Source organism: Patiria miniata, unplaced genomic scaffold, assembly GCF_015706575.1.
Source record: "Patiria miniata isolate m_02_andy unplaced genomic scaffold, ASM1570657v1 HiC_scaffold_24, whole genome shotgun sequence".
Classification (NCBI taxonomy): Eukaryota; Metazoa; Echinodermata; class Asteroidea; order Valvatida; family Asterinidae; genus Patiria; species Patiria miniata.
In genome coordinates, this window is record NW_024037063.1 from 2112875 (window position 1) to 2139343 (window position 26469).

General features: G+C 39.7%; 1 protein-coding gene across 3 annotated transcripts in view; it reads right to left on the minus strand.

The window, feature by feature from the left end:
- The window catches only part of LOC119731758 (broad substrate specificity ATP-binding cassette transporter ABCG2-like), a 31737-nt gene that overhangs the window by 1697 nt on the left and 3571 nt on the right, over nucleotides 1–26469 (minus strand). Inside the window, exons 1-15 of one of the 3 annotated variants that reach the window (XM_038205003.1) lie at nucleotides 25117–25370; nucleotides 18302–18498; nucleotides 15073–15132; nucleotides 12158–12272; nucleotides 11294–11446; nucleotides 6308–6465; nucleotides 5738–5889; nucleotides 4823–4924; nucleotides 3827–4032; nucleotides 3388–3453; nucleotides 3014–3096; nucleotides 2612–2701; nucleotides 1259–1383; nucleotides 677–831; nucleotides 298–387 (exon numbers count right to left, since the gene is read on the minus strand). In XM_038205003.1, coding sequence (XP_038060931.1) covers nucleotides 298–387; nucleotides 677–831; nucleotides 1259–1383; nucleotides 2612–2701; nucleotides 3014–3096; nucleotides 3388–3453; nucleotides 3827–4032; nucleotides 4823–4924; nucleotides 5738–5889; nucleotides 6308–6465; nucleotides 11294–11446; nucleotides 12158–12272; nucleotides 15073–15132; nucleotides 18302–18498; nucleotides 25117–25209 — 1845 coding nt within the window. In that variant the 5' untranslated portion in view covers nucleotides 25210–25370. Of the gene's footprint in view, nucleotides 1–297; nucleotides 388–676; nucleotides 832–1258; nucleotides 1384–2611; nucleotides 2702–3013; nucleotides 3097–3387; nucleotides 3454–3826; nucleotides 4033–4822; nucleotides 4925–5737; nucleotides 5890–6307; nucleotides 6466–11293; nucleotides 11447–12157; nucleotides 12273–15072; nucleotides 15133–18301; nucleotides 18499–21215; nucleotides 21454–25116; nucleotides 25371–26469 lie in introns of those variants that run through there. The other 2 variants (XM_038205001.1, XM_038205002.1) reach the window with 2 other exon arrangements.

Consider the following 26469-nt stretch of genomic DNA (forward strand, 5'->3'; position numbering starts at 1 on the left):
AGGTATGCAACTGGGACTTTAGACCAAAAAACCTCGAGGAAATACTAAACCACACAAGACTCTGTACAGTGTTTTTCAATTTGTAATGGCATTCATGAGAAGTTAAAAAAAAAAAAAGGAAATCAGTGGATCATAGTAGAAGTTGCATGCCTGCAAAATGCATCTCCCACGGACCCTTTCAACTCCCCAAACACACAAGAAATGACTGAAACAGCGCAAGAAGGAGGAAGAAGAAAAAAAGGTTGCCAACTTTACAAAGTTGAAAAGCCAAGCGCCCTATCAAAGTGCCAGACTTACGTTGAGGCTGTAACGGAAGATGCTCACATACTGCAGCCACTGCAGCCATTCTGGTAAAGTTTCAATATTCAACAGCAAACCGCTGAAGATCTGTGCAAATGAAAAGAAACAAATTTTACCCATTACAGCCTTTTCTAAAAAAGACCAAAGCGATGCTTTTGCTGTAATTTTCAGAAATGGATGGACTTGGGGGTTAGTGTTTTCCAGCAAATATTGTTACACTGACCTTTTTTAAAGTATTGTGTTCATGAATGCTGGAAAAAACCAGTGTTTCATCAACCGTTTCGAACCACCCACATGACGGGCTCTCGACCAATAGGAATGGGTAAACTGTCTTACGTATTCTCATATTTTAGAGGGAAACATTTGACCAACTTACCATCATGAAAATGTAACAGACGGCAACGAAGAGCGTCGCGATGGCCATGATCGAGACACTGGAGCTAATGGCGAAGGACAAGGCGCAGGCTGTGACTGTGGTCAAGATCATAGTCAAGGCGAAAAAGAAGAAAGCGTCGACCTCCGCCTTAAGACCTGAAAGTGAGACAGTAAAATAGATAACGTACATCCAATAATCATAAGTATATATCAATGTTTTTAATTTAAAAACCCTTCCTTCAAAGGTTTCATCATTTGAAATTTGTGCAATTTGTTCGTTTGAATGAATAAATGAATGTTAACACCGTTTGACCATTTTTTTTTAACCCTGAAGAATCAAGTTATACAAGTATCTCAACTCTTAATGAAAAATAAGTCTGAAAATGAAGCTCACTTCATACCTAGTGACAGGTCACATATAAATGTCTGCGTAAACTCAAAAAAGTCAATGAAGAACAAAACAACAACACACATACTCCAGAACTTTAGACCTGTTCAACCTACCAAAATAAATGAAATGTGAAAAAATATAAAAAAAAAAAAAACATAAACCAAAAAAAATTGCATATAGGAATCACATTACCTATCATCCAGTATGTGATGGCGCAGAATATAAGCGTGGGAATGATTCTCATCGGAAGGAGGTCGCAGAAAACTTTGGCGAAGAAGTACGCGGAACACCTGTAGAACCCACTAGCAGACTCGTGACTATAAAGACACAAAAGGAACACCCCCAAAAAAATTATGAAAATGCATCTTCGCTATGTGTAATAGTTAACTGGGGCGTTTTTCAAACTCCGGCTGTGTCTAGGGCTTCGATTCAACTCTGGCTTTAGAATCATTTATAAGTTTTTTAAGGTAGAGTACATCATTTGCAGCTATCCACAATGGAACTGACGAAACTATTATTCAGTGGCGCACCCAAGGGGGGGGGGGGGACCCCTCGGGGGCTTGAGCCCCCCCCCCCCCCCCCCCCCCCAAGAGATTGTATTTTTTGTTTCTTTTTTTTGGTAACTTTTTTTTTAGTCCCACAATTTGACCTTGGTGAAATGTATGTGGCCTATTTTTGAGTAGTATAATAGGGTTGTAAGTCCGCCCTCCCCCCTAAAAACCCCAATTTTTTTCTGCGGCAACAAATTTTGGGCGAGATTTTTTGACAAAATTTTAACTTGTAAAAAATTTGAAACAAAAAATTGTGAGCCCCCCCCCCAAGCCAAATCCTGGGTGAACCACTGGTATTGTTGAAAAGCTTATTTGGTTTAATGATGGTAATATAATGGCACTAAACTCCCTGTGAAATTTTTCTTTCTGACATGCTGTCTTTTTGAAGAAAACAATAATTGAAGGCCATTTCCGAAGATGCCTCAAGTGACCCATCTTCTGTTAGTAGTTGGTTCGCAATTGGGCGTATCTGTGAATGGATGTGCAAAAGCACTGACACGACCCACACGCGCGCGCGCCTGCCCTCTATGATTCGTCAGTTCAGTGCGTGATATCGCGTAGCTGCAATCAGCTGTGTGAGAATGTATCCCGCACGCTGATTTCGGGCACAATTCAAAACATGACTCTGCAACACCGAGATCCTAGAACTTTGTTTTCTCAGCACTCACAGAGCTAAAATTTCTTCATGTTAGTTGTTAAGCACCCATCTTTAGATATTGAGCACTTTTGTTGCTTCAAATGAAAAAAAAAATGCACACATGACATATGATCTACTCTACTTTTAACATCTGAACCAATCGGAAAAAATGACGAAAACTTTTGCCTTGTATCATAGAGTTTAAAGTTCCTGAAACAGGAAGCCATGTCAAGAGTTTCTCCACATCGGAGGCCTAATTCTCCAGAGAGCCGAAGCTGAGACAATGCCGGGGTTTTGGAAAAGGGATGAGATGTCCATGACATCATATATATATAAATAAATGACCTTTGAACTTACACAAAGATGACCCTCTCCTTGATGAAGAGCTCCACCGCGCTGAGGTTGCTGAAGACCATGTTCATGATGAGAAAGAAGAACGCACCAACCCTGACAAGAAAAAACAAAACAGTCCCCACAAATCACTGTCAAATTAAAACCAAAGAAATGAAGTTTTTGCCAACATCTTGCGCACTCTCTCCATCTCATTACTGTGCTTCGACAACTACATACAGACGACTCTCGTTAGTACAAACTCTGGTAATACAAAATTCTGGTTATAACAAACATAAAGCCTTGGTCCCAACAGTGCATTTATGTGCACAATGAATGGGACTGATGTTCCTCTTAGTACAAAATTCTGATATAACAAACAATTTGGCTAGGTCCGAACAAGTTTGTTTTAATGAGACTCCACTGTACCTGTTCTGTATACCGGCGGTTGAGAGATCTAGCTGGAAGTACAGACCGCCAACCACCAGGCCAAAGATGACCATGAAACCGAACTGAAGGGAAATGAGACCCCCCCCAAAAAAAAGGAAAAATGATAAATAGGTGAAAACTTCACGATAAGGTCACCTTTTTTATAGGAAAAGTTGAGGATTTATTTGTACACCAGGTACACACAGAGAGCTAATATTTATTAACTCTACAAAAAATCACAATCAAGGCTTGACATCAATGACCAAGTTAAATTAAGTTCTAGGGAAAAGCTTAAATAGACATTCTACGTAATTATCTATATCGATTTTTCTGTTAGGTCTTGAATTCAATACTGAATGTAATGCATTAATTACCTGAATGTAGGTTTGCATAGGGTTTCTGAGAATGTTCAAGACGGTTCGTTTCGATACGTAGTACAGCTGCAAGAGAAACAGAAAAAATAAATTCAAATAAACCACACACGGAAACTGCCTGGATGTATTTGTAATAATTTTTTAAAGTTGAACAAACAAATGGGCTGGAGAGGTGTTTGAACCTCGGACTGCTGTTCTGGTGCTCAATTGGTTGAGAGCACTGGAATGGCAATCCAGAGTTCGAACCCTGTTCCAGTCAATATTTACTTATAAAATATCACCAAATATTTCCATTGAAAATGGCATACAAAGCACATCAGCCGACATTTGAAGAAAAAAAAAGTGGGGAAAATATTTTTTAAAAAGCATCGCCGCACCACTTTGGGGGTAAGCTTCATACCAGACTTTTGGTGGGGGAGGGGGAGGGGGCACATCTTACCTGTGTCGCGAAGGAGGTCGGATACTCAATGACGACAGTTTCAACTTCTTCTGTGCTGGAGTACTCCTTGTAGATTTGGTTGGCCTCCTCCGTTAGGCTGTTGTTGAGTTCCGACATCTTGAAGAGTCGCGAGAGCTTGTCGCTTAACGAGTCCGGTTTGGAGTTGATGTTGACCACTGTTTCGTTGTTATCTTCAACAGTGTCTGCTACAAAACAAAACAAAAAGAAGATTTTCCATGGCTAATTTAAAGGTAGACTATATCATCAGCAGTTATCCAAATAGTAATTGACAAAATTATTGCTAAGAAGCATACTTGGTTTAAAGATAGTAATGGCACTAAACTCCCTGTGAAATTATTCTTTCTGGCATATGCTGTCCTTTTGAACAAAACAATAAAAGAAGGCAATTTCCAAAGATGCGTCAAGTGACACATTCTTGGAAATTTCCATTAGTTGGTTTGTAATTCGGCAAATCCACGGGCTGACACGACGCACACGCGTGTGTGGTTGCTATTATTCGTCTGTTCCGTACATGACATTGTGTTGTGCAACCCCCTGAATGAGAACGTGTCCCGGATGCTGATTTCGGGCACAATTCAAAAACATGACTTGGAAACTTTTGAATTGAAAATCGAGATCGCAGAATATTGTTTTCTCGGAACAGACAGCATTCACTGAGCTGAAACTTCATCAGGTTAGTTGTAAAGCACCCCTCTTTAGATTATGAGCATTTTTGTTACTTCAAACGAAAAAAAAATGTACAAATGACAAATGATATACTAGCTATACCAGCAGGCATGCGGGAAGAACATTACAAAGTGATGGATGGCTTTAAGACTGATCTTGGATACAGACCAGATAAAAAATAACGCAGCCATAAGAGAGCAGTAGAGGGCGCTATCAGCAGTAGAGGGCGCTATCAATAAGATGGAACAAATCCAGTCTCGGGAACATTGGCGCTCTGACCCGCAAACTTGTGGCTGAACGTGCTCTCACCTGCCTTGCCGTTCTCCAGTGCCATGGTAACGGCACTGGAGTCTCCGTTGATGATGTCTAAGAAGAAGTCCGGAGGATTGTTATGCTCCTCACAGACATAGCCTGGGAAGGAGTACAGAAACAAACATTTCTTTACAACTTAATTTGAAGAAGAACAAAACATGGAGAATCTTGCATCCCATAATATCAATTTCTACCCATTTTCATTTTCACAATGGAACTATTTTAACCCTTACCCAACTGGACCCTCCAATGCATGCCATTATGTGCCTTAAGAAAATGGCATATGTTTTTTGCACGGCCCTCCAATATCTGCCATGTCATTTCAAGGGTAACTGGACAGGCACTCCAATACATGCCACAGAGAACAATGAGAGTCCTCTGATAACAAAGTGAGTGCCCCCAGCTGGTCAGTATCAGGCACCCTCCAGGGCCTCCAACTCCTGCCAATTGGAGCCTTCACTGTTAAGACAAACTATCTGCCAATAAACTGCAGCTGGAGGGCATTGGCATAACCAACTGACATGCAGTAAACTACCCTCAGAGAGTAAGGGTTAATATTTACAATAAATATGATTGCTGTATTTCTTCTATATTCTCAAGTTTCTTCCTAAACCATATTGTCTGACTTTTTTGTTCACATATAACTGGATTGTGAAAACAATTAAATTCCAAACTCTTAAATGTGGTAAAAATGCGCCCTCTGTTGTTGGCGCATGGAGCCCATGGTGTAGACAAGATGCATGAAAAGACTTCCAGTGCATAGCCATTCTGAATCATTTGAATAACATTTTCTGTGTTCTGGAACCGGCTTTTCCTAAGCTTGTCTCGTCTTGTTTTCATTTGGGCTGTAATACGCAAAGCAGACACAAACAACCGAAAATACGCTAACGGAAAGGCAGCTCTCAAACCAACCATTTTCAGAAAAGTATTCCAATGCTTGATTGGCCATGCCATGGTACACCGTGTTCCCCAGCGCCAAGAGATGCATTCTATCAAACAGCTTGTAGATGGAGTAACGGGGCTGATGGATGGAGAAAATGATGGTGCGCCCTCGCTTGGTCAACCTGTGAAGACATGAGAAACGTTGGGTGTTTGTCTAGTTAAGAACGGCTCGGCCTTTTCAAAATAAACAAAAAAATTGCATTTTCAAAAGCGACTCAGACTCATAGTTCTCACTGTGTAATTCAACTAAGAAACATGGTAAATTGGGGGCAGTATTTGAAGAAAAAAAAGCCAGTTGTTTTCCAACGCTGGTCGGCCAACCAGCGTTGGAAATTTGACACCAAAATGCCACTTTTCTTGAAAATGACAGCACACCAGGTGCCATGATTTTACAGGATGCTTTACACTGTCATTCACTAACAGTGCAGTACAATATTTCATGATAATTTGGTAATTTTGTTTTTTGATGTTTGCAAATGTATATTCCCTTTAAGCTCTTTGAGAGTCTATTTTGGGGTAAGGGGGGGGGGGGGAACTGACTTGGACAGAAGCAGCATGACTGCGTTTGCCGTGCTGGCGTCCAGGCCGGTCGTCGGTTCGTCAAGGAACAGCACGGTGGGTTTGGTGATCAGCTCCATGCCTACGTTGGTCCGTTTCCTCTCGCCGCCGGAAACACCACGGATAAACTCCGTCCCCACCTTTTGCAATTCAGACGAAACCGGATACCGATTAAAATAAAAAAAAAAAAAATAAGTCGGTCTCTGGTCAGGGCGTGCGTCGATTTTAATCATGCGCGTCGATCTTTTTTTTTTTCCAAAATGTTCCGCGGTAGCTCCAACAGCGCCCTCTATTTCCGCACCTCCTCAATTTTTTTTACCAAAGAGCGCCAAGGAATGGGAAATTGCACCAAGGCAAGTGATCGAAAGCACCAAAGCAAATTATGGAGGACACCAATGTACATGAGGACACCAAAAAAGTAAAATAGTACCACACCTTGTCTGTACAATCCAAGCTTGAAGAAAAAAAATTAAAAAGCAAAAAAAAAAAAAAAGCCGCGTGGCCGCGTCAATTCCAGAACTTTGGTCTGACCAGAGACCGAATAATTTTTTTTTTGGCCTTATAATCAATTTTTTGCTAAGACTCTGCCCCAAAATGCAGTTTGTATTGCTAAAAAAAAACAACATTTTTTTTCATTTCTGTTAAATTTTTGTGAAAAGTTGTAAAAGACAGAGGGGCCCGATGTTTTGTTCACATCAGAATCTTCGTCAAGGAAAAAAAAACGCACAAACGAAAGGATTTTTGGTAATAAAAACGGCAGGAGGCTTTTGTTGACGTGTAGACGTAAATTTAACTGAAGTGCAGTATTTTGGTACCCCCTTCAACTTCCGAATGCAACACAGCATATGACCTCCCCCTAAAGATTCTATTGTAATACAAGGGAAGCATAAGCCCACATGTATATCTGTATTGTGGTCTCTAACTCAATAGTGAGAGCCTTTAATAAAAGCCCTGTATTGTGGTTTCTAACTCAACAGTGACAGCATTATAACACTAGGCCCCCTATAGCCTATTGTATGTGTGGTCTCTATAACTCAACATGCACCATTGAAAACACACACAAACTAAATGGCCTTGAAGACCATAGTTGTCATGTCATAGAAAGCATCCTTTACCGAGTCTGGGCTTGTACTAGGTCCGCAAAATGTACCCCAAAAATGTACATTTCTAATGTTAAATAGAACGAATCGTCTAACGAAATGACCAGAGCCATTTTGGAAATATTGCACACAGCTGCGCTGGTGTCGTACAAAAATCGGACTCCCAAATCGGATTCGTTTACTCTCTTATTATTGGTCAAACCCTTTCACGTGACAGGTCCTTCTCCCAATAGGCATGCGCAATACTACCAATGAGTCCGTATTTCACAGAGTAGTAAATTCACGCTGCACACCGGCCTGTCCGTAAGCGCGCCTCGTGCGTCGCAATGCATTATGGGATTGAGAAAATCATCGCAGCGCCCTGTGCCGAATGCGATCCGTGTCGAGAATTTGTAGTGTGAATTCACAGGGGCCGTAGCCGGATTGAACGTTACACGGTTCACATAGCGGCCGTTCCCGTAAAGGACAGTGTGAACGTCGCGTCTCTCCGATCCGTGTCGAAAAATACTCGGGCTGAACCGGGTTGGATCCGGGTAGGTTTCAACACGGTTCGAAACGGAGATAGTGTGAAAAGGCCTTATGGTGCCTGAAGTGTTTAACAGTTATTTATGATGAAATAAACTTGTTTAAGAAAGCAATTAAAGTCACATCTAAATTTGTACTAGAAAAACCGGACAATAAATATTATGTAATCTCTCATAACACGAAATATATACGGCGATTTAGTTGGAACTGTCAGCAATAGGATGTGAATGCGCAATTCTATGCAAAAGTGGACAAGACTGAAAATTGTGGAAAATGTATGAAGTCTTCCAATTAAACTACAAGCATCACAACAACAAAATGTGGTGTCAAATTAAAGTGGACAACAAGATCTTTCATTTGAGTGCTGTGCCAATGAGATGAAATGTCAAGTGATTTTAAGTCGAATAACCTTTTTTTTTTGGCTAAAACATGCATTTTTTGTAGTCATTTTGGCAGCTTGTTTTAACATTCAAAATGCGATTGTTATTGTGATTTTTTGTGTTTAAGGCAGAGAGAAAGGGAAGAAAAGAATTTAATTATTGTGCAGTTTATCAAATTCAGATTTTACGCCGAGTTAGAAACCGTGAAGAGGAAGTATTGCGAGTGACATAATGCCAGTGACGGTAATGTCCCGGTGTATATAAAAAAACACACTGAAGTGATTTAAAATAGGTTTTATATCCAGCTATGGGTTGAATGAAAAATAAAACAATGTACTTCCATGTTGCAGACTACAGTTTGAGGAGACTTTAACAACAAAATTGCAGGACATTTTTCCATATCCTTTTTTTTTTTTGCAATGTGAGTGACGACCAACAAAACATCCGTGTTTTCAAAAGGCGAAAGAATGAATTGAATGTTTCTTTCCATTTTTTTGAGTACCCCTTACCCCAAGGTTGTTGTATGGCTGGTTGGATTCAGCTTGACCAAATACTTTTGAAGCAGCGAGATGTCAAAGTAGCCTCATGGCATATAAATGTAATGCGAGTGACAGTGGTACTGTCCATTGCATCTTTTGACAAATTCTCAAAAAAAAACTCATACAGGGGACGAAACCAGTGAATCATGTGTACAAGTTTGAAAAAGGCAAACTCGTTTCACTGTAAGAGACTAAAAATCAAAATCACGTGAATGAAATCAAATGAGCAAAAGAGAAACATTTTTGTGCTATTTTAATCGAGGCACTCCAACAAATTTATTATGAAAAAGAAATCTGAGGAGTCAGCAAATATTCTGAACTGGAACACATCACCCGCAATGCGGTGGCACAATAACTGAAATATTTTGTTGTCAGAAAGCTGCAATAATTGTTGTCGCAGTTGGCTTTTCTATCACTATGCATCAATCAAAACTAATGTCACGGGCACGTGATCCTAAGGCCGAGAAAAAAATTGTGTTTACGGTAACGCCCAAAAACTTACCCAGGTAGGCAGGTAAGCAAATAATTTTATTTCTCAACTTTTCTTTATTTTTGTCGGTCGTTCTTGTATATTTATTTTGTTTAGTTTAGTGTTCCTTTAACAGGTCTGTTTAATTAACATGTTTTAGTGTTTCTAATTAACTAATAACACACACAAATACTTGCATAGGAAAGATGTTTTTATTTCAAAAATTACTTTCAGGCTTTCAAGTATTCCTACTTTTCCAACTTTTTCCTAGTTTTTTTTTTTACCTTGCTCCTACTTTTCCTACTCTTTTCTTCAACCTCCTACTTTTCCCCACATTTTCCTACTTTTTAAAATATTTTTGTAAATGATTCAATGAAGGGCTTGGGCGCAGGAGTACTGCAGCTGTACTTGCAAGAGCTTAGTTGAGGGTGGAGCACAGGTATCGTGAGTACGGAACAGACCAAATGATGCTGTGGACACGAGTATCAACGAAAACTACTCCTGAAAGCCTGCAAAAGTCCTAATTTTGTCCTGATTTTGTCCTCCAAAGTCCTACTTACTGTCCGGTTTTCTTATTGAAAAATATGATCCTACTGTTGTCCTACATTTTCACCTTAAGGTCTGCTTAAAAGCCTGTACTTTATCTTAAAAGTTTTGGGCCAAATGTGGCGATGAAATGTTTGAGGTTGGCAAATTGGCCTAAAAAAATCAAGGTAGGGCGGGTAACCGTAAACACATTTTTTTTTTCAACAGTAAAATGTCTGAGCTATAAATATACATTATGACGGACTTTGAATGTACATTATGGAACCAGTCATGGAATGCTGACTTGTCGTTAAATCATACATATGTCAAAGGGCAAAATAACAAACACATTAAACAACAGGTTTGCAAAGCAATAGAATACTTACATCAACAGGAAATGCAAATTGTAAAATTGTGCAACAAGTCGTCAGCGTTTTCACGAAGAGACGAATTTGGCCACAGGGTGTTGAGCAGTGGTTTTGAGGGAATCAGGTTTTAAGTTGGGTACTTTTTAAAATTAATATTTTGCCTATTTTTGGAGCACATGTTGACTAATTTTTGATACAGATAGTAAGCTGAGATCATAAACTTCAAAGATGTACCAATTACGGCATAATAGAACAATCAATTGCGGAGTACTTTATTTATTTCCATAGAGATTTGTCTGTTCGTGAAAATTCAAAAATCCCACACGTGCATGTTTTGTCGGGCAATTTGCTTATATGCACTGCCTGCTAAATTTGTCTTTTCGTGAAAACTTAAAATCCCACAAGCGCGTTGTTTTGCAGGGCAAATTCGATTTGTCTCTTTGTGAAAACTCAAATGCCTATAGATACGCGCGTTGTTTTTGCTACATAGAAATTTTGAATTTGTCTGAACCTGAAAACCAAAAATACAACTTAGGTGAAATTTTCCTTTCATTGAAATGATTTTATTGATTGCCATAATTTTATTGATTTTAAACTGATTTTTTTCAAAATTCGTTGCTGTTCACTTAACTAATTTCGGCCAGAAAATTTGAAAAAAAAAAATATATAGATTTTTGGCCAAATTCTTCCCTTCTCGAAAACGCTGACGAAGTAATACATGTAAACTTGTGGCATTTAGCATCCATCTTTATAAGATCTTTTTTGTGGTATTTAGGTTAACTAACAATTGAGTGCAAAAGAGGTCGGCTCATGCATATCCTATGAAACGAAAACTCCGTCCTTCAAAGATGGCTGTGATTAAAAGGATCTATAGTAACTGGGCTTAATTTACTTTCCTCAATCCTACAAAAATCCTCCAAAAACCAACAGGTTTATTTTAAAAGATCTGGGAAAGTTTGGTCCATCAACACAATGTGAACTGAAAAATAAACTTGAAAGTCGTTTTCTTGTTTGTAAGATTCGGAAAATGTTGACTTTTTCTTTTTAATTACTCAACCCTACCTTTGTCTCCGAGCAGAGATTCAAGCCGAGTTCGTTGATGACGTCTTGCACTCGCTGCTTGCGTTCTTCCTTGGACACCGCTTTGGTCAGCCGCAGGTTTGCCGAAAACTCCAAATTTTCCCGGACAGTCAGAGTTCCCATGACAACATCATCCTAAACAGAGAAACAATTCTAACAAGGTATTGCAAAGCCCATATTAATACACAAAAAAATGTATTAATTGTCACTAAAATCTTCAAGTCAACTAGTTATCACTTGATATTTTTTTGTTGTCTTTTTTTTTAATCCTCTTTTCGTTTTGAAAAAAAAGTCTGGTGCTACTTCATAAATGACCTATCGCTGTTTGCGAGTTAGCCAGGCCCCTTAGACAACCCCATTGAGTTTGTGTACACTACGTTTTGTTTGTCTCAGATTTTGTGGGCTCCGCGTCCATTTGAATATCATGTAATTTGACAATATCTCACAAGCTGAGATTCTACCGCGATACATGTAGGTCAATAATGACACACTGGGGCCAAGTTCGCGCAAGGACTATAGTTGACCAATGGTTAACTAACGTTTGCCCGAACTCTGTCTAGTCGATGGTGGTTGACTACGCTAGTCGACTATTTGGAACCAGCCTACTGCGGTTGGTTGCTTCGCTGGTAACCAATAGCAGTGCGCATTCATAACGCTAGCAGAGAGCCAGGATCCAGAAGTTTTGCGATGACATTTTGACCAGCGTTTGACTAGAGACATTTGCACGTTGCTATAAGTGCGCAGGCGTAAGGTACGTCACAAATCAACGGCTAGTCGACTAATGGTCCTTGCCCGAACTTGGCCTGAGGTGAAGTCTTCAGAGAATCTGAGCAATCCATCACTCACCTGAACAACATACCCTGAGACAAGTTTAAAGTTTTTGGGTTGGGCTCTGCCGTCGATCAGCACTGTTCCGGACAATCCCTTGGGGTCTTTTCTTGCCGCCAAGACATCCAGAAGACTAAATCAACCAACGACCAAAAAAAAAAGACTCACTTTTCCATGTTCCGATTAATTTCAGGTAAATAACAGATTAACAGGACACTCTTTCAGTCCTTCTGATTTGGGGCGTGCGATGGCACCCCCACGCCATCGCACGCCTAAAAGCTTCCAGAGAAGTGCGAATAATCGCACACCTGAATCACTCTGTACCACACACCTCAGCTTTAACCAAGATGAATATTATAAAAAAAATATGAGATTTTTCATTCCCAACTTGTACCACAGAATCACACGCCTAGAAAAATCACACGCCTAGAAAAATCACACGCCTAGAAAAATCACACGCCTAGAAAATCACACGCCTAGAAAAATCACACGCCTAGAAAAATCACACGCCTAGAAAAATCACACGCCTAGAAAAATCACACGCCTAGAAAAATCACACGCCTAGAAAAATCACACGCCTAGAAAAATCACACGCCTAGAAAAATCACACGCCTAGAAAAATCACACGCCTAGAAAAATCCAGATGTGCCTTTTTCCACACAACTGTGATTCTCAAATCAGAAGAACTGTTCTATAAATTTAGGGTCCAAAAATTGTGATATTTTTTCCTGTCCCCGTTACCTTGGAACTTTGTAATTTGCCATTCAAGTATCATTAAGAATGACTTCAAACGATTATTTTTGTTGGGTAGGTATAGTTTGCCATTCATAATCACTCTTGGAGAATAATTATAAAATCACGGATGTCAGATGTACAACAGGGACAGGGGAAAAAAGTGGACCCCAAATTTTTAGAATGACGCCAAATGTATCATATTTCTCCTTATAAGAAATTGTTTGTTGAATGTGATTGCTATAATTGGGTGCATGTGGGGTCACTTTTTAAAATGTTTGCCCTGAACAATAAAAAAACATTGTTGGCATTTTATTGCTTTGAGCGTCAAAGGGAAAAACACAGAAGAGTTTATATGTTTACTTTATATTTATGGTTTATTTGTAAATTTCCAACAAACGAAAACGTCTTTCCTTCAAACTAGCGCCCCTTGAACAAAGACATTGACAAAATAGGGAACCGCCAACATAGGGCTGGAGAAGCTCAGTTCGTAGAGGACCGAAATGGCAGTCCGCTGCTCGCAGGTTCAAACTCTACCTCCGTCCATTTCCTTGTTCAATTACTTAAAAAAAAATAAAAAAACCTTAATAGGATCCTGGACCTTGGAAATTTAGTAGGTTACGTGTTGTTCTTTAGGTTACTTAGGTTACGTGTTCTACTTTAGGTTACGTGTTGTACTTATCAAGGTCCACATGGTCAGATGGCTGAGCACTTTTGAACCTCTTATCAATTTTATGCCTGAGCCCTATATTTGCGACTAACTGTTGACGACATGTCGGTCTGGAACTGTAAACAAAAGACCAAGGCCTTTTCATTTGCGTAACTTTAATTGTCTGGAACACTATCAGAAACCTTCATCTATTTATGGAAGGGAGTGGAAAAGTAAATATGATCACGAAGAATGCTTCCAGCTACAATCATTATGGAATAACTTGCATAACCATGACTTCTCTAACCTCATTTAAATCTGAACTACGTAGCCAGCCAGTAAATATTTTTGCATTTATATGCGAGTATTTTTTTTTGTCGCTGCCTTTACTGATTATACAAATATAAATATGTGCTGACTTGCGGAGTTAACAAACTTGGCTGCCATAATAAGGAGCTGGATGGGAATGTTCCCGGTTTTTTACTCCAAAAAGGGTTTTTCATGGGTTTTTCTCCCCTCCCGTAACCAGCGAATGTATAGAAATAGGGGCCTACACATTTTCCTGATGTCAAAAAAAAATGTCCAAATTCTTCAGGTACACTTAATTAGAATAGTTGCTTAACAATCATGCAGTGACCTTGTATGTTTTTATTTTATTTCATGGTGGTGTATTGTATTTGTAATGTGTTGTACATGTTTGTACATGTGCAGTCATTTGTATAGTCATGCAGTAATCCCATATGGTGATATTCTATTTCATTGTGTTGTATTGTATTTGTAATGCCTTACATTTGAACATTAGTAGTGTATGCAGGGCCCCAATGGTATACAAATATTGAGTGGCTCAGCGTGGAATGGTAGGAATATTATCGCAAGGTAAAATCTGGACTTTTCCATTTCACGAGGCGAAACTGAGTGAGCTGGAAAAGTCCAGATTTTACCAAGCGATAATATTCCTCCCATTTCACAATTAAAAGCCACTCAATATTTGTTTTATATAACTGACATATAGATCCTTGTCATTTGATATATTTGAACTTTTTTTTCAATACAAAACTGAAGGAAAATGTATTTCTCTCTTCCAAACCACCCCTTCACAAAAATGTTTGAACCCAATGCTGTAGCGCTGGCTCTTTGGAACAATACGCGCTACGCGCAACGCTGAACGCGCACACCAGCATGCATTTGCACACAAATACCGCGTCATGATCCTGTTGAATAGTATTTCCCATTCCCCATGGGCGGATAGTACTTTTTGAGCCGCGGCATGAATGGGAGCAGTAACGAATGCCATGTGATGTGAGTTCCACCAATCAAATGACAAGGATCTGTATGTCGGTTATATAAAAAACATTATTAAACTGTTTGAAGACACCCTCGGTAAAGAAATGTAATAAATTAATAAATAAATAAATAAATATATAGGAACTGATTTGAAAACCTATCAGTATAAGTTCACCAAATGCACTCCTAAGAAAAATAGGGCTTCTAGGTGTTTAAAGAGGGAAAAGAACAAGCGGCATCACACAAAGAGAGAAAACTGATGACTTACGATGTTTTTCCGCTGCCTGTCGGCCCGAGAATGGCATTCATCCCTGGTCCAAACACGCCACTAAAAGGAAAGGAAAAAGTAACACATCAGGGTACGCATATACTGGAATTTGTATCCTTGTGGAGACATTCCTTTGTTCTCATGTACTGAAGTTTTTGAGTTTGAAAGTGGAGTTTAAAAATGCTCTTATTTTAACCAGAATTAATTTCTTTGGCTGAAATTTGGACTTAATATCCCTCTTCTAAAACTCTTCCATTTGCGACACATCAACATACATGTAGCTTGGAAATTTGCAACACATCAACATAGCTTGGAAATTTTTGAGTAAAATCCATATATCTATTTTGTGAAAACCTTGTGGAGACGTATTCGTCTATAGAAATTGCCATGTGGAGATGTATACAATCTTTCGTTCCCTATTGTACACACGTCTCAAAAGGGTACTCAAGAGGTTACAGTGTATCAGATCACAAGTAATGAACATAACCTTGGGTTCAAGGCTCTTGAGGAGAACATTTTGCACTTAGTAAAGCCATCAAGGGCATTTGCATTTGATGTCATAAACATGTGCACGTCAATAAAATACACACATGGCATGATTAAGGGAAGCGAGTTATTATAGTCGGTGAAGGGCAAAACCTAATTTGATTTATATCACCCCGACGCACAATTCCATCTTATAATAGTTTATAATTGTCGCAGCACATACATATGTTGTGCATCATTAGTTCACTTTTCACATTCACAGATTTGAGACGAGTTACTTCCAGACACTTGCCACTGTTCACTGTGTACATGTAGTGCTTTTTTTAAGTCGATTGTGGTCCTGTTTTTCAATATTTTCAACATTTCAGCTGTTGCACCTTACCTGCTTAATCAGTATTGATTTTTGATAGTTTATATTGCAGAGCTATCATTATTTTGCTTATCAATGTTGATATCTCCAATATTTTTTGTGTGCTATGGTCATCAAGCTGCAACTATATACATTGCTATGTACATCAGATTCGAACTGGCCAACCGATCCCATTAGCTCGGTGGTCGAGTGGTTAGACATCTGCACTAGAAAGCAGGAGGTCGTGGGTTCGAGTCCCACCCGAGTGATTTTTTCCAACTTTCACTTGGGAGGTAACACACTGAGTATACAGTGTTAAAAAAAAATGTCGGTGAAGGGCAAAACCTAATTTGATTTATATCACCCCGACGCACAATTCCATCTTATAATAATTTGTGTATTCGTGCTGTGTGTATAATGTGACACACACAAAACGTGTAGCATACATTGAATGGACACAGCTGGATATCGTATGCCTATGCCACAAAATGCCCACCAGGTCCAATGTAAACAACCAGGGGTTTTTTGTCTTTTCTCGGTAATTATAAGACATTAGGCTCGTTTCTTTTCAACCAGACGTTTGAAATAGGATAAGTAAACAATCCAAAACATAACATTTTCAGGTATTTCAGGGCATTTTTATACCCCTTTAATTATTTTTATTATTAATGACAGTTTTAGAGGTGGGAGGAAAACTCCAGAAGGATATTCTGGGGAAAACCCACGAATGTCCCTTCTGTCCCTTCTTAAAAACCACAGATTGATTGGACTTGACGTGTGATTCATTTCCGAGGTCACAAATATTGTGGAACAGCTTGTGACCTCTCAGATCCTGGTTACTTGGTAAAACCAAAGGAAGTATGAATCCAGACTTGCATAACATAACGAACGTCACCGTCCACAGAGAAGGTGCCAACAAATTTTGTTGTGTATCTTACAACAAACCAGTTTCATTTTTAATTCCACAATTTGAGAGTTTTTTTTATAAAGCAAAACATTTTTCAATCTTTTTGGAGGTTTAAATTCAACAAAACCCAAACGAAGCCGCAATGGCCTAATAAGTTTTCAAAACAGGTTTTCCTATAAAAAAAATATTTTTTTTTAAAGAAATCCTTTTTTTTAACAGTTTCTAAAATTAGTATATTCTGGTGTTGTTTTTCCTTCCAAAAAGGGAGGAAAGCAATCTTATTACTTTACCATACTTGTATATGTTTTTTTCCCTACTTGATTATTTGTATTAAGCAGTAAATTTGTATTACATGTACTTGTAATTCGTTTGCTGCATTCTTGTGTCCTTTTTTGTTTGTTTTGTTTTGTTTTAAATTTCTGTTTTAATGCAACAATTTGATTAATCAAGTCATAACAATCAAGAGAAAAAAATATATAGTTTTAAAGGTAAATATACAACATATGCTTTTGGTGTAATTTTCAGAAATGGATGGATTTGCGGGTTAGTATTTTATAGCAAATATTGTTACACTGACCTGTTTAACCCTGCGCAGCTTTTACAAAAAATGTTTATCAGAACTCACCAATGGGGGCCCTTCGGGCCCCAGGTACTTCCCCGCACTACGCAAGACCCTATTCATGTCAAAACAACAAAAAGCCACGTGCCAGACAGTGTCCAGGCAGTTGCCAGACAGTGCACTTAAAAAGATAATTGACTGGGGGCTGTGGTTTGCAGCTATGAAGGGAGATGGCTGTGTCAAGTTACAGGTGTTTGTATATGTTTCAATGAGACTTGGCAGGAGGCCTTGTCGAAAGTTTGTTGACACGGCCTGGGTGAAGCCCTGGCTGAAGCCCTGGCTGCAAAGTTCATTGAACCAGCTGATTTGGCAAGGGTTGAATGAGGATTAGATGGAAGGTGACCGTCACTGGCCTTCAATTTTTTTTTTTATTCAAAATATTTGGTCACCTGAACGCAAAATAGAACCAGGTCACTCTGCGGAGGGTTAAAGTTTGGTGTTCATAGATGCTGGAAAAACCATGAAAAAAATTACTGTTCTTGTAGTCTGATTCCCTGACCCTACTTCAGATGAACCAGACTAGCTGGCTTGCACCTGTTCATGAGGATGTATAACTGATTACAAACAAACTTTGGATTTTTACTTAATTTGGTAAACTGGGGCAGTATTTGGAAAAAGTCAGTTTTTTCCCAACGATGGTCAGCCGACCATCGTTGGAAATTGATAAAAAAATTCCATTTTTCTTGAAAATGACAGCACACCAGGTGCCATGATCTCACAGGATGCTTGAGACTAATATTCACTTAAAGTTTTTTCATAATAATTTGGTAGTTTTGTTGTTTGCTGTTTGAAAATGTTGTATAAATTACCTTACTGTTCAGAGGAATTACTTAATATTTATTTAAACTTTAATCAGCATTCTGCTTACCTAACATCGTTGAGTATGACCTTGTTGATTTTCTTGCCATCTTCCTTGGTTTTGACCGTGTAGCTGATATTGTGGAAAGACACAGTGCATCCGCAAACTGACTGGCTCCTTGTCAGCTGGGGTTCCCCTCTGGGGGCGTGGTTTCCATCTGGGAGGCTGCCGTAGACAGGGGCGGGAGCATTAGGGAGAAGGCTTTCCTGTTCCAAAAAGAAACAAAACAGAGAACTGATGTTGGGACCTGACAGTGTTTAGCTGACGTTTGCCCCTTTTTTAGCTTCCTTTTTATACATTTACTGGTTGAGTGAGGGTCAGTCTTCGCAAACATTTTGGGAAAAAAAATACAACGAAATTGCCTCACCAAACCTGTGGTCCATCTGAAGAAAAAAATGTGTAATTTTGGACCCGGTTGCAATCGATTACACACCTATGAACGGGTACAAGCACAGCTAGACTGGTTCCTGACCTTACAATTCCCTAATGTCTGTAAATTGCTCCGTCTCATCTTAAGTGGGGTGACTGGGGTCTGGGAAGCAGAGTACAAGGACATGGCTGTTTTTCTTAGTTTTTCCAGCATCTACGAACCCAAAACTTCAAACAAGTCAGTGTAACAATATTTGCTATAAAATACTAACCCCCAAAATCCATCCATTTCTGAAAGTTACAGCAAAAGCAAAATGTTGTATATTCCATTTAAACTCGGAGTTTTGCAACACATTCTAAATGGAGAAAAAAACGGAGTTTCGCAACACATATATGGAGAATTGCAACACCCGAACTGCGTAATTTCCAATAAACACTTTAAAGAAGCTGGAAAACAGGTGACACTGATGTGTTTTTGCAAGGATCAAGAAAGGCAATTGTTATTCCTGATGTTACTGCCGATATCCAGCTGGTATAATTATTTACGACATTGTACAACTTTTTTTCGGGAAGCAACAAGCAAGATGCTTGCATACGTTGACCAATATTGACCCAAGTAATAACAAGGCTGACAATGCATGTTTACGTGATTTACAGCAACAGTAAACATTTTTGGAAGAGCATCTAGACACCACTTCAGCAGTTGTGTACCAAGTCTATGGAGAGTCAAGAAAATTTTCTTAGAATTTCTAACAAATTGAAAATGTTTCTCAATCCCAGATTCATGTCTTTTCAACATTTTTGCAATATGACCATTACCTTTATTGATAGGCAGTGGATATTTTGCTGGAGACGGCAAACCTTTAGTAAACGTTAGTTTGCCGGTGTCGCGGTCTCACTTCTCCGGCGTGCTAGCTTCTCCGGATTGTTTCCGCGGACAGTTGAGCACGTTACAGTGCACGTTACATTAGCACGATTCATGCTCATGTGTCCGCTGTGCCTACTTTTCCTTGGGCTGTATTACCAAGCCTATTAATAACACTGTAGTGAGGGACATCCAAGAATGTGTTATGTAACACTTCCCCCATGGTCTTTCCATGGAGAAATTTCTCCATGGTCTTTCAAGCATTCTGATTTGTGTTCCCAGCATCATGCATGTGTGTGTGTGTTCATGGAGGAATATTACTCCTTGGTCCGTGCTCCTTGCAGCTCGTTCGTGGTCCATTTTGTCTATTTTTGCAACTAAATGTGCATTTCAAGTCTTTTTTGGTTATTGGGAGTTGTGCGCGCCACGAAAATTCTGGAATCGACTGGTACCCTGTAACCATGCATACAAATATCCTATGATATTACGTGCACCAGTACAACCCCGAAGAACTCAGCACACAAATAAAGTTGACAAAAAATGTACACCACTGCGCAATTGTGTGCATGCGTGTTGAAGCGAAATTTCCCTTTCGGAGAAGCTAGCACGCCGGAGAAGTGAGACCGTGACACCGGATATGCACTGAACATGCGCAGTTACTGTTTTTTTGTACTTTAACATTTTCCGGTGACAAATTTTAATCTGGCTCCATGCCAATATTATCGTTGTAACCTCGTATTCACAAGATGGGATTCAGACCATTTTATAATTTCAGACTTTATTTCCCTTTTAAAAAAAATCCTCCAGAGCCACAAATCTGAAAAAGAAAATGTAATACTCTGCAATAAAATGTTTGAGACATGTTAAAATAATAAAAGAAGAATATTCTTATTTATTTGGGGATGGGAAAAAAAACTTTAAAATGTGGCGGGGCTCGGGATCGAACCCGAGTTATCCCGCTCACTAGAGCCTTTGCTTAACCATTACACCAAACGTGCTACACAACTTTTGGTAGAAATTTAATACATCTTATAATTCAGCCCTATCTTAAAGAGTACAGCGCCCTCTGTTGATATGGATTGCCGCCGGCAAACCTTTAGTAAACGTTAGTTTGCCGTCATTACCTCCGGCAAAATATCCACTATTTACAAATTACGGAAAGAATGTTGCAACCTGACGCTACTTCAGCGGTTGTGTACAAAGTCTATGGAGAGTCAAGAACATTTTTTAAGTATTTCCTAATAAAATTGGAAATCAGTCCCAGATTCATGTCTTATCAAATACCATCATTTTTGCAATTACTGGCCTTCACTGAGATGATATAGGAAGAGAAAGCAGCATCAGGTTGCAACATTCTTTCCCAAATTACTAATACTATAGAACTGGGTTCCCAAAATGACAATGCTATCACGATCAATGATGATGATCGTATGAGAAGGCCATAACTTAAACTAGGCTACGCATTGTATTTGTCTGTTTGTAATTTATGTGTACTCGGAAAGCAACAATTATTTACTACAGAGTACAGTATATTTAACACAAGGAAATCGAGCATGTACTTGCAGCATATAACGTTAGAAACCAAATATTATTGGCATAGGCTCCTCATGTCAAACAGCCGATGACAAGTGTAAGAAAAAAACAAATTCCTGAGCTTAGTGGCTTAGATATCACCGTCGAAGGCCTTACCCGAACTGTTCCTTGGTATCGTTTTCTCTCCATGCCGCGTGAACTAGTACTACTACTAGCGTTAGACTCTAGTCCGTGGTGAGATGTAACCTTTCCCCGACTAAAACTGTCCGAGTCCGAGGCCACTTGAACTTGCATATGGTTTGGCTGGTAGTGGTACATATTTAGTGACCACTCGACATAACCGATCGATCGATCGATAGATAAATCTAGCTCCGCTCCAGCTACATGTGCGTGCATGGCCCGCCGCGAAACCCCTGTACGTAATAAGTACAGTACGCATGCGCATTGTGGGCGCGCAATTTTTTTCCGTACCACACGCTCTTAGTTCGAAGTACGTCGAGTTGCAAGTCAGGTTCTCGGACTTTATTTTCCCTTGAAAAAAAATCCTCCAAACCACATATTGGTAAAAGAAAATGTTCCAAATGAATAACAAACCTTTTTAAGAGAAAAAAGAAGTAAAGAAGAATTTAGAGGGAAAAAAAGCATCCAGTGGGAATAGAACTCGCACCACCGGGTTTAAAATTCAACGTACACCACCAGTAGTGACTCATTAGACATGATTGTTTTAAACATTATATTATTGCATATTATAGGGCCCTCCAGCATAACTCTATATATACTAAAGAGTGGTATGGAAAAAAAATCGCAGCCTGCGCGCAATTATTTTTTTTATGCCACAAACTTTTTAAAGTATAGCAATGACAATAACGCGTAACGGATCGGAACGGAATGGTTCCACAAAAATGTTGCCCAAAATTTTGGGCCGCAGAAAAAAAATTGGGTGTTTTTTTTAGGGGGAGGACTATTTTTACGTTAATTGGTGGCACCATTTACACCCCTATTATACTACTCGAAAATAGGCCACATACATATCACCACGGTCAAATCGTGGGACTAAAACAAAAATTGCCCCCCCCCAAAAAAAAATTGACAACCTCTGGGCGGCCCCAAGCCCCCCTCCCCACCCCCCCCCACCCCCCCCCCCCCCCCCCCTTGGGTGCGCACCCAGCCCGTCATATGTTTTTTAATCAGCAAATCAGTTCTGAAATGTAGACTGTTTTTTTTCTCCCGACACTTGGCCTCCGTAAAATCAAAAAGAGCGGGGTGGAGCCGGGGGGGGGGGGGAGGTGCTGGTACCATTCTTCTAATGGGGGCGCTGTTCAAATCCGACGATCATGCACACTACAGTACAAATACCGCTGGCTACTACGCCTCTGTGTCCGACGGTTGCGGACAGGCGGACAATAGGTAATCATTATTAGTACAATTGTCATATTTGTGTGTGTGTGTGTGTGTCAGAGCAGGGGACGGTTCGACACCCCATCCCCCCCGGATCCGTGCCTGGTAAATGTAAAAGCTTTTTTTTTTTTATAGACGAATGATTATCCCCGCACACCAAGTAGAAAACGAGGACACTTCAGAATGTCAAAACATCAACTGTGTGACAAATACTGAGGGGAAACATGGATGACAAACAAAATGAAGAAGGTAGCCAACATCAAATAAGCACAAGTCGAGAAGAAAACGCCAAAAAATGATGATAAGGTTGATCATGATATCGATAAGCAAGAGCTCAAGCTACCATGTGGGAAACATGGAACACTATACATCAAGCAATTGCTTCAGTGGCGTATTCAGAGGGGGTGGGGGCAGAAGGGCACCAAAAAAAAAAAAAATCAAAATCAAAAACCATTACAATGCGCCGTGAAAATTTCGCTCCTACCCCCCGCCCTGCAAACAGGACGCTGGGATACTCTGATGAGCTTCACAGAATCTTGTGAAGGAAGTGGCCTATGATCTATGTATAAAGCATCTGGCTGCAGCTGTTCAAGAGCGCAGTTAGACAATGTGCGCAAATGCTATCCGAAAACTTCATATAGAATTGCGCACATTCCATAGCGGATGTGATTTCTGTTTCATTGCGGACCATGTGGACAAAATTTTGAGCGTCGCATAATGCAACCCGACTGTTCGTGATTTGAAACGGAGCCTGAGCGAGTGACGGGAATTGTAAATTTACAACACAGATAAGTTTTGCAGAATTTCCTACATGATTACGCTTTTCAACGAAAAAAAAAATGAAAACTGGAATAAAGAGTAATGAATCAGTCTTAACGGCCGTTTCAAACCTTGCAGAGTCATGACCTTGATGACGCGCAGGTCACTGGTCACGCAAAATCCAACCAATCAGAGCGTGAATTCATCAGAGTATCCCAGCGTCCTGTTTGCAGGGCGGGGGGTACGAGTGAACGTGAAAATCGGCCGGCATCTATTTTCCAGTATGCATAATAATGGTCAGTTTTGAAGAGCGCCCCCACTTGCTAATTTTTATGTATACGAATGTAAGCAAAAGCCTATAGAAAAAGCAATTGCTAGTTGTTATGTATTCGGCCCAGTATCTCAATAAAGGTCAGTCATTATATAAAAAAAAAAAATGACATGAATCTGGGACTGAGAATCATTTCCAATTTCGTTAGAAAATACCATTGGTCTCCATTATTATTAGACTATAGTATAATACAAATAATTCGAAATTGTAAAGTAATATATATTTTTGATCGATTTATCATTCAAAATGAATAACTTTCGTGTTGCTAGAGAACTCACGCATGCGCATTGTGGTCAGATGAAATTCGAAAATAGCACGAGGATTCATCTTTATAAGTAGGCCTACAGTTTTTCTGCAACCACTAATTCATATAACTTCGCGTGACTGTGATATAGTATTAAGTGATTTGTGGAGATGAAGGTTTAGTTTTTGAGTAAGGATTGTTTACTTTTGGTTCGAATCTGTGCATTGGCTTTTTCCCCTTGAGAATGTTAACTCACGCATGCGCATTGTGGTCAGCGACTACCCCTATAATAAAAGGTATATTGTGGACCATGCACGCTTGAACACGTGCATAGGCACGTGCGTATTACGTAACCATAGCCTCGTCTCAATCGTAGTGTGTATAGATTGACATGGAGAAGCCTAATGTACAATGTACGTACCGGTGCATGCCAGTAACATGGCCCGAAATCATGCCTACGCCGGCCAAATCACGATTTGCATACCCTAAAATTCACCGGTATATAGAGCATTTTGAGGGCCGTGAACTTGAGGGTTTTAGTAAAAAAAAGAAGGGTGGAAGCCGTGCAGAGCTAGCTAGAAGACCGCGAGCTCGTATTTCTGTGAAATTCGGATTAAACTAGGCCCTACTAAAATTGCTCTATTTTGCAGTGGAGCGTAGGCGTCCTTTTTCAAAATGGCGATGGGCTATATTATTTTGTAGAGGAGATATCATCTTTGGATGGAATATTCTCCCAAAATTCATTGGTTAACGGTTAACCCCAAAAACTTACCAGAAAATGAAAGATGATGGAATAAGCTTTCAGTTGATGTGTGTCTCACATACCTTGGAGAGTTGTGAGCATTTTAAATATGTTTTTGGAAGTGCGCGTAATTATCACTGAGGTCCATGGCAGTTTATTTACTGGTCGGCAATTTTTGTCAAAAGCAACAGTGGAATAATCACTATGAAGCCAATATTCATAGAATAATCTATGAAACTTTGGTCTTGTGATGAGACCTGACTCAGGCGCGAACTTCAACCTCCCACCGACGGACTGTCCCGAACCCGCAAGATCATGAGTTCTGATGATCAGACCATTGGAGCTTCCTAGCTCCATGATCAGACCAACGTACCAACCGGGCACGGTGTAAATTACACGTACGTACATGTACATGTACATGTACATGTACATAAAGGACGTACACAGTGTCCTCCAATTGCTCGTGCGCAAAAACAGATCATTACATTATGCTACACATCATCATGCACATTATAACGAGGAAGTAAAACAGAAACATGTAGATTGACCTTTCTCGACAATCACCTCGTTCCATGGATCTTACCCTTTGTACTGTCTCGGCTGGCCGACTGTCCGGATTTGGAAAGGATTTTTTACCGTCAGATACCGTGCCTGGCATTTCCATCTCTTCCGCCATTTTCACTGGAAATTTACACGACAATGTGGTTGCGAAGCCGACGACGTTGTATTTACACCATGGAGGAAGGTGACGCCGTTAATCATTAACATTAAAAGGCTTGTTTACATGAATATGTCATTAACATGCGGGCCTACCGCGATTTATTATGCTAAAAGCTTATAATAATTACGCACGAAAAAAATATTAAAAACCCTCAATCTGTATTATATACGGCGCATGCAACGGGACTACACAGCACGTATTCATTCTTTACGCGCGGGCATACTACTTTCATAGATAGGCCTATAGTTCTATATCTATGACTACTATGCAGCGGATACGCGCACGCGTTTGCGCAGAGCCAAAATTGAAAACTGATTGTGCGTTTCGATTTTGGGCCTGGGCGCATCGGCTTCGATAACGCACGCAAATTTTATGCGACCCCGCGCGCCAGCCAATCGGAGTCGACTTAATAAATTATGGCGTAATATTTCAATCAGAAATGTGGAATAGGCTTTTGATTGGTCAATTTGGCTTCCATGTTTTGAAATACAACAACGGAAATAGAGCCTAAAGTTGACCCCTGGTAGCGCGCTTCCGGACCCCTCGAATAGGAAAAGTCGGAGTTTTAATGCATGTAAATTACCCTCAGAAAAGGCCTTATTATAAAATTGTTGCTAGCATCTCACTTTATGGAAACTGAAAAATCGCATGACGTAAAAGAGAAATATCGTGCCAGATGTCATAGGTCGTAAGTATTCGTTATTACCCATTTCCAGCTGATTTCTCATCATTTTTTTTTTGTGGAATGCCAAGATAAAACTCCAACATGAATGTTTCTTGGGGTGATTACGGTTAGAAATCATTGTCAAAAATTACAGCAAGAGAAAGAGAAAGGGTCACGGAGGGGTCCGGAAGCTCAAAGACAAAATGGCGTATACTTTCATGCTCTACTACCGAAGACCCGATAAAAGACGCCCGCTGAATGGGCAGAATCGGAAAGTCAAGACGCAGTCTTGTTTTGCATTATATTTAATTGCGAATTATGTTCAGTACATAATCATAGACCCTTACTTTGCCAAGGGATATATTCCATAGACTACCAAAAGAGCGAACAAAAAGGCAAATCTATTTTTGTTTTTTTACGTTAGCACCAGTATGACGAAAACAATTCAGTTTCCTCAGTGTTAGTATTGTATACATGTGTTTGTAGTTTTAAGTTCTACACATTTCCTTTGTGCTTAATTATACTGAAGCGCCCTCTGGGAACAGTATAGA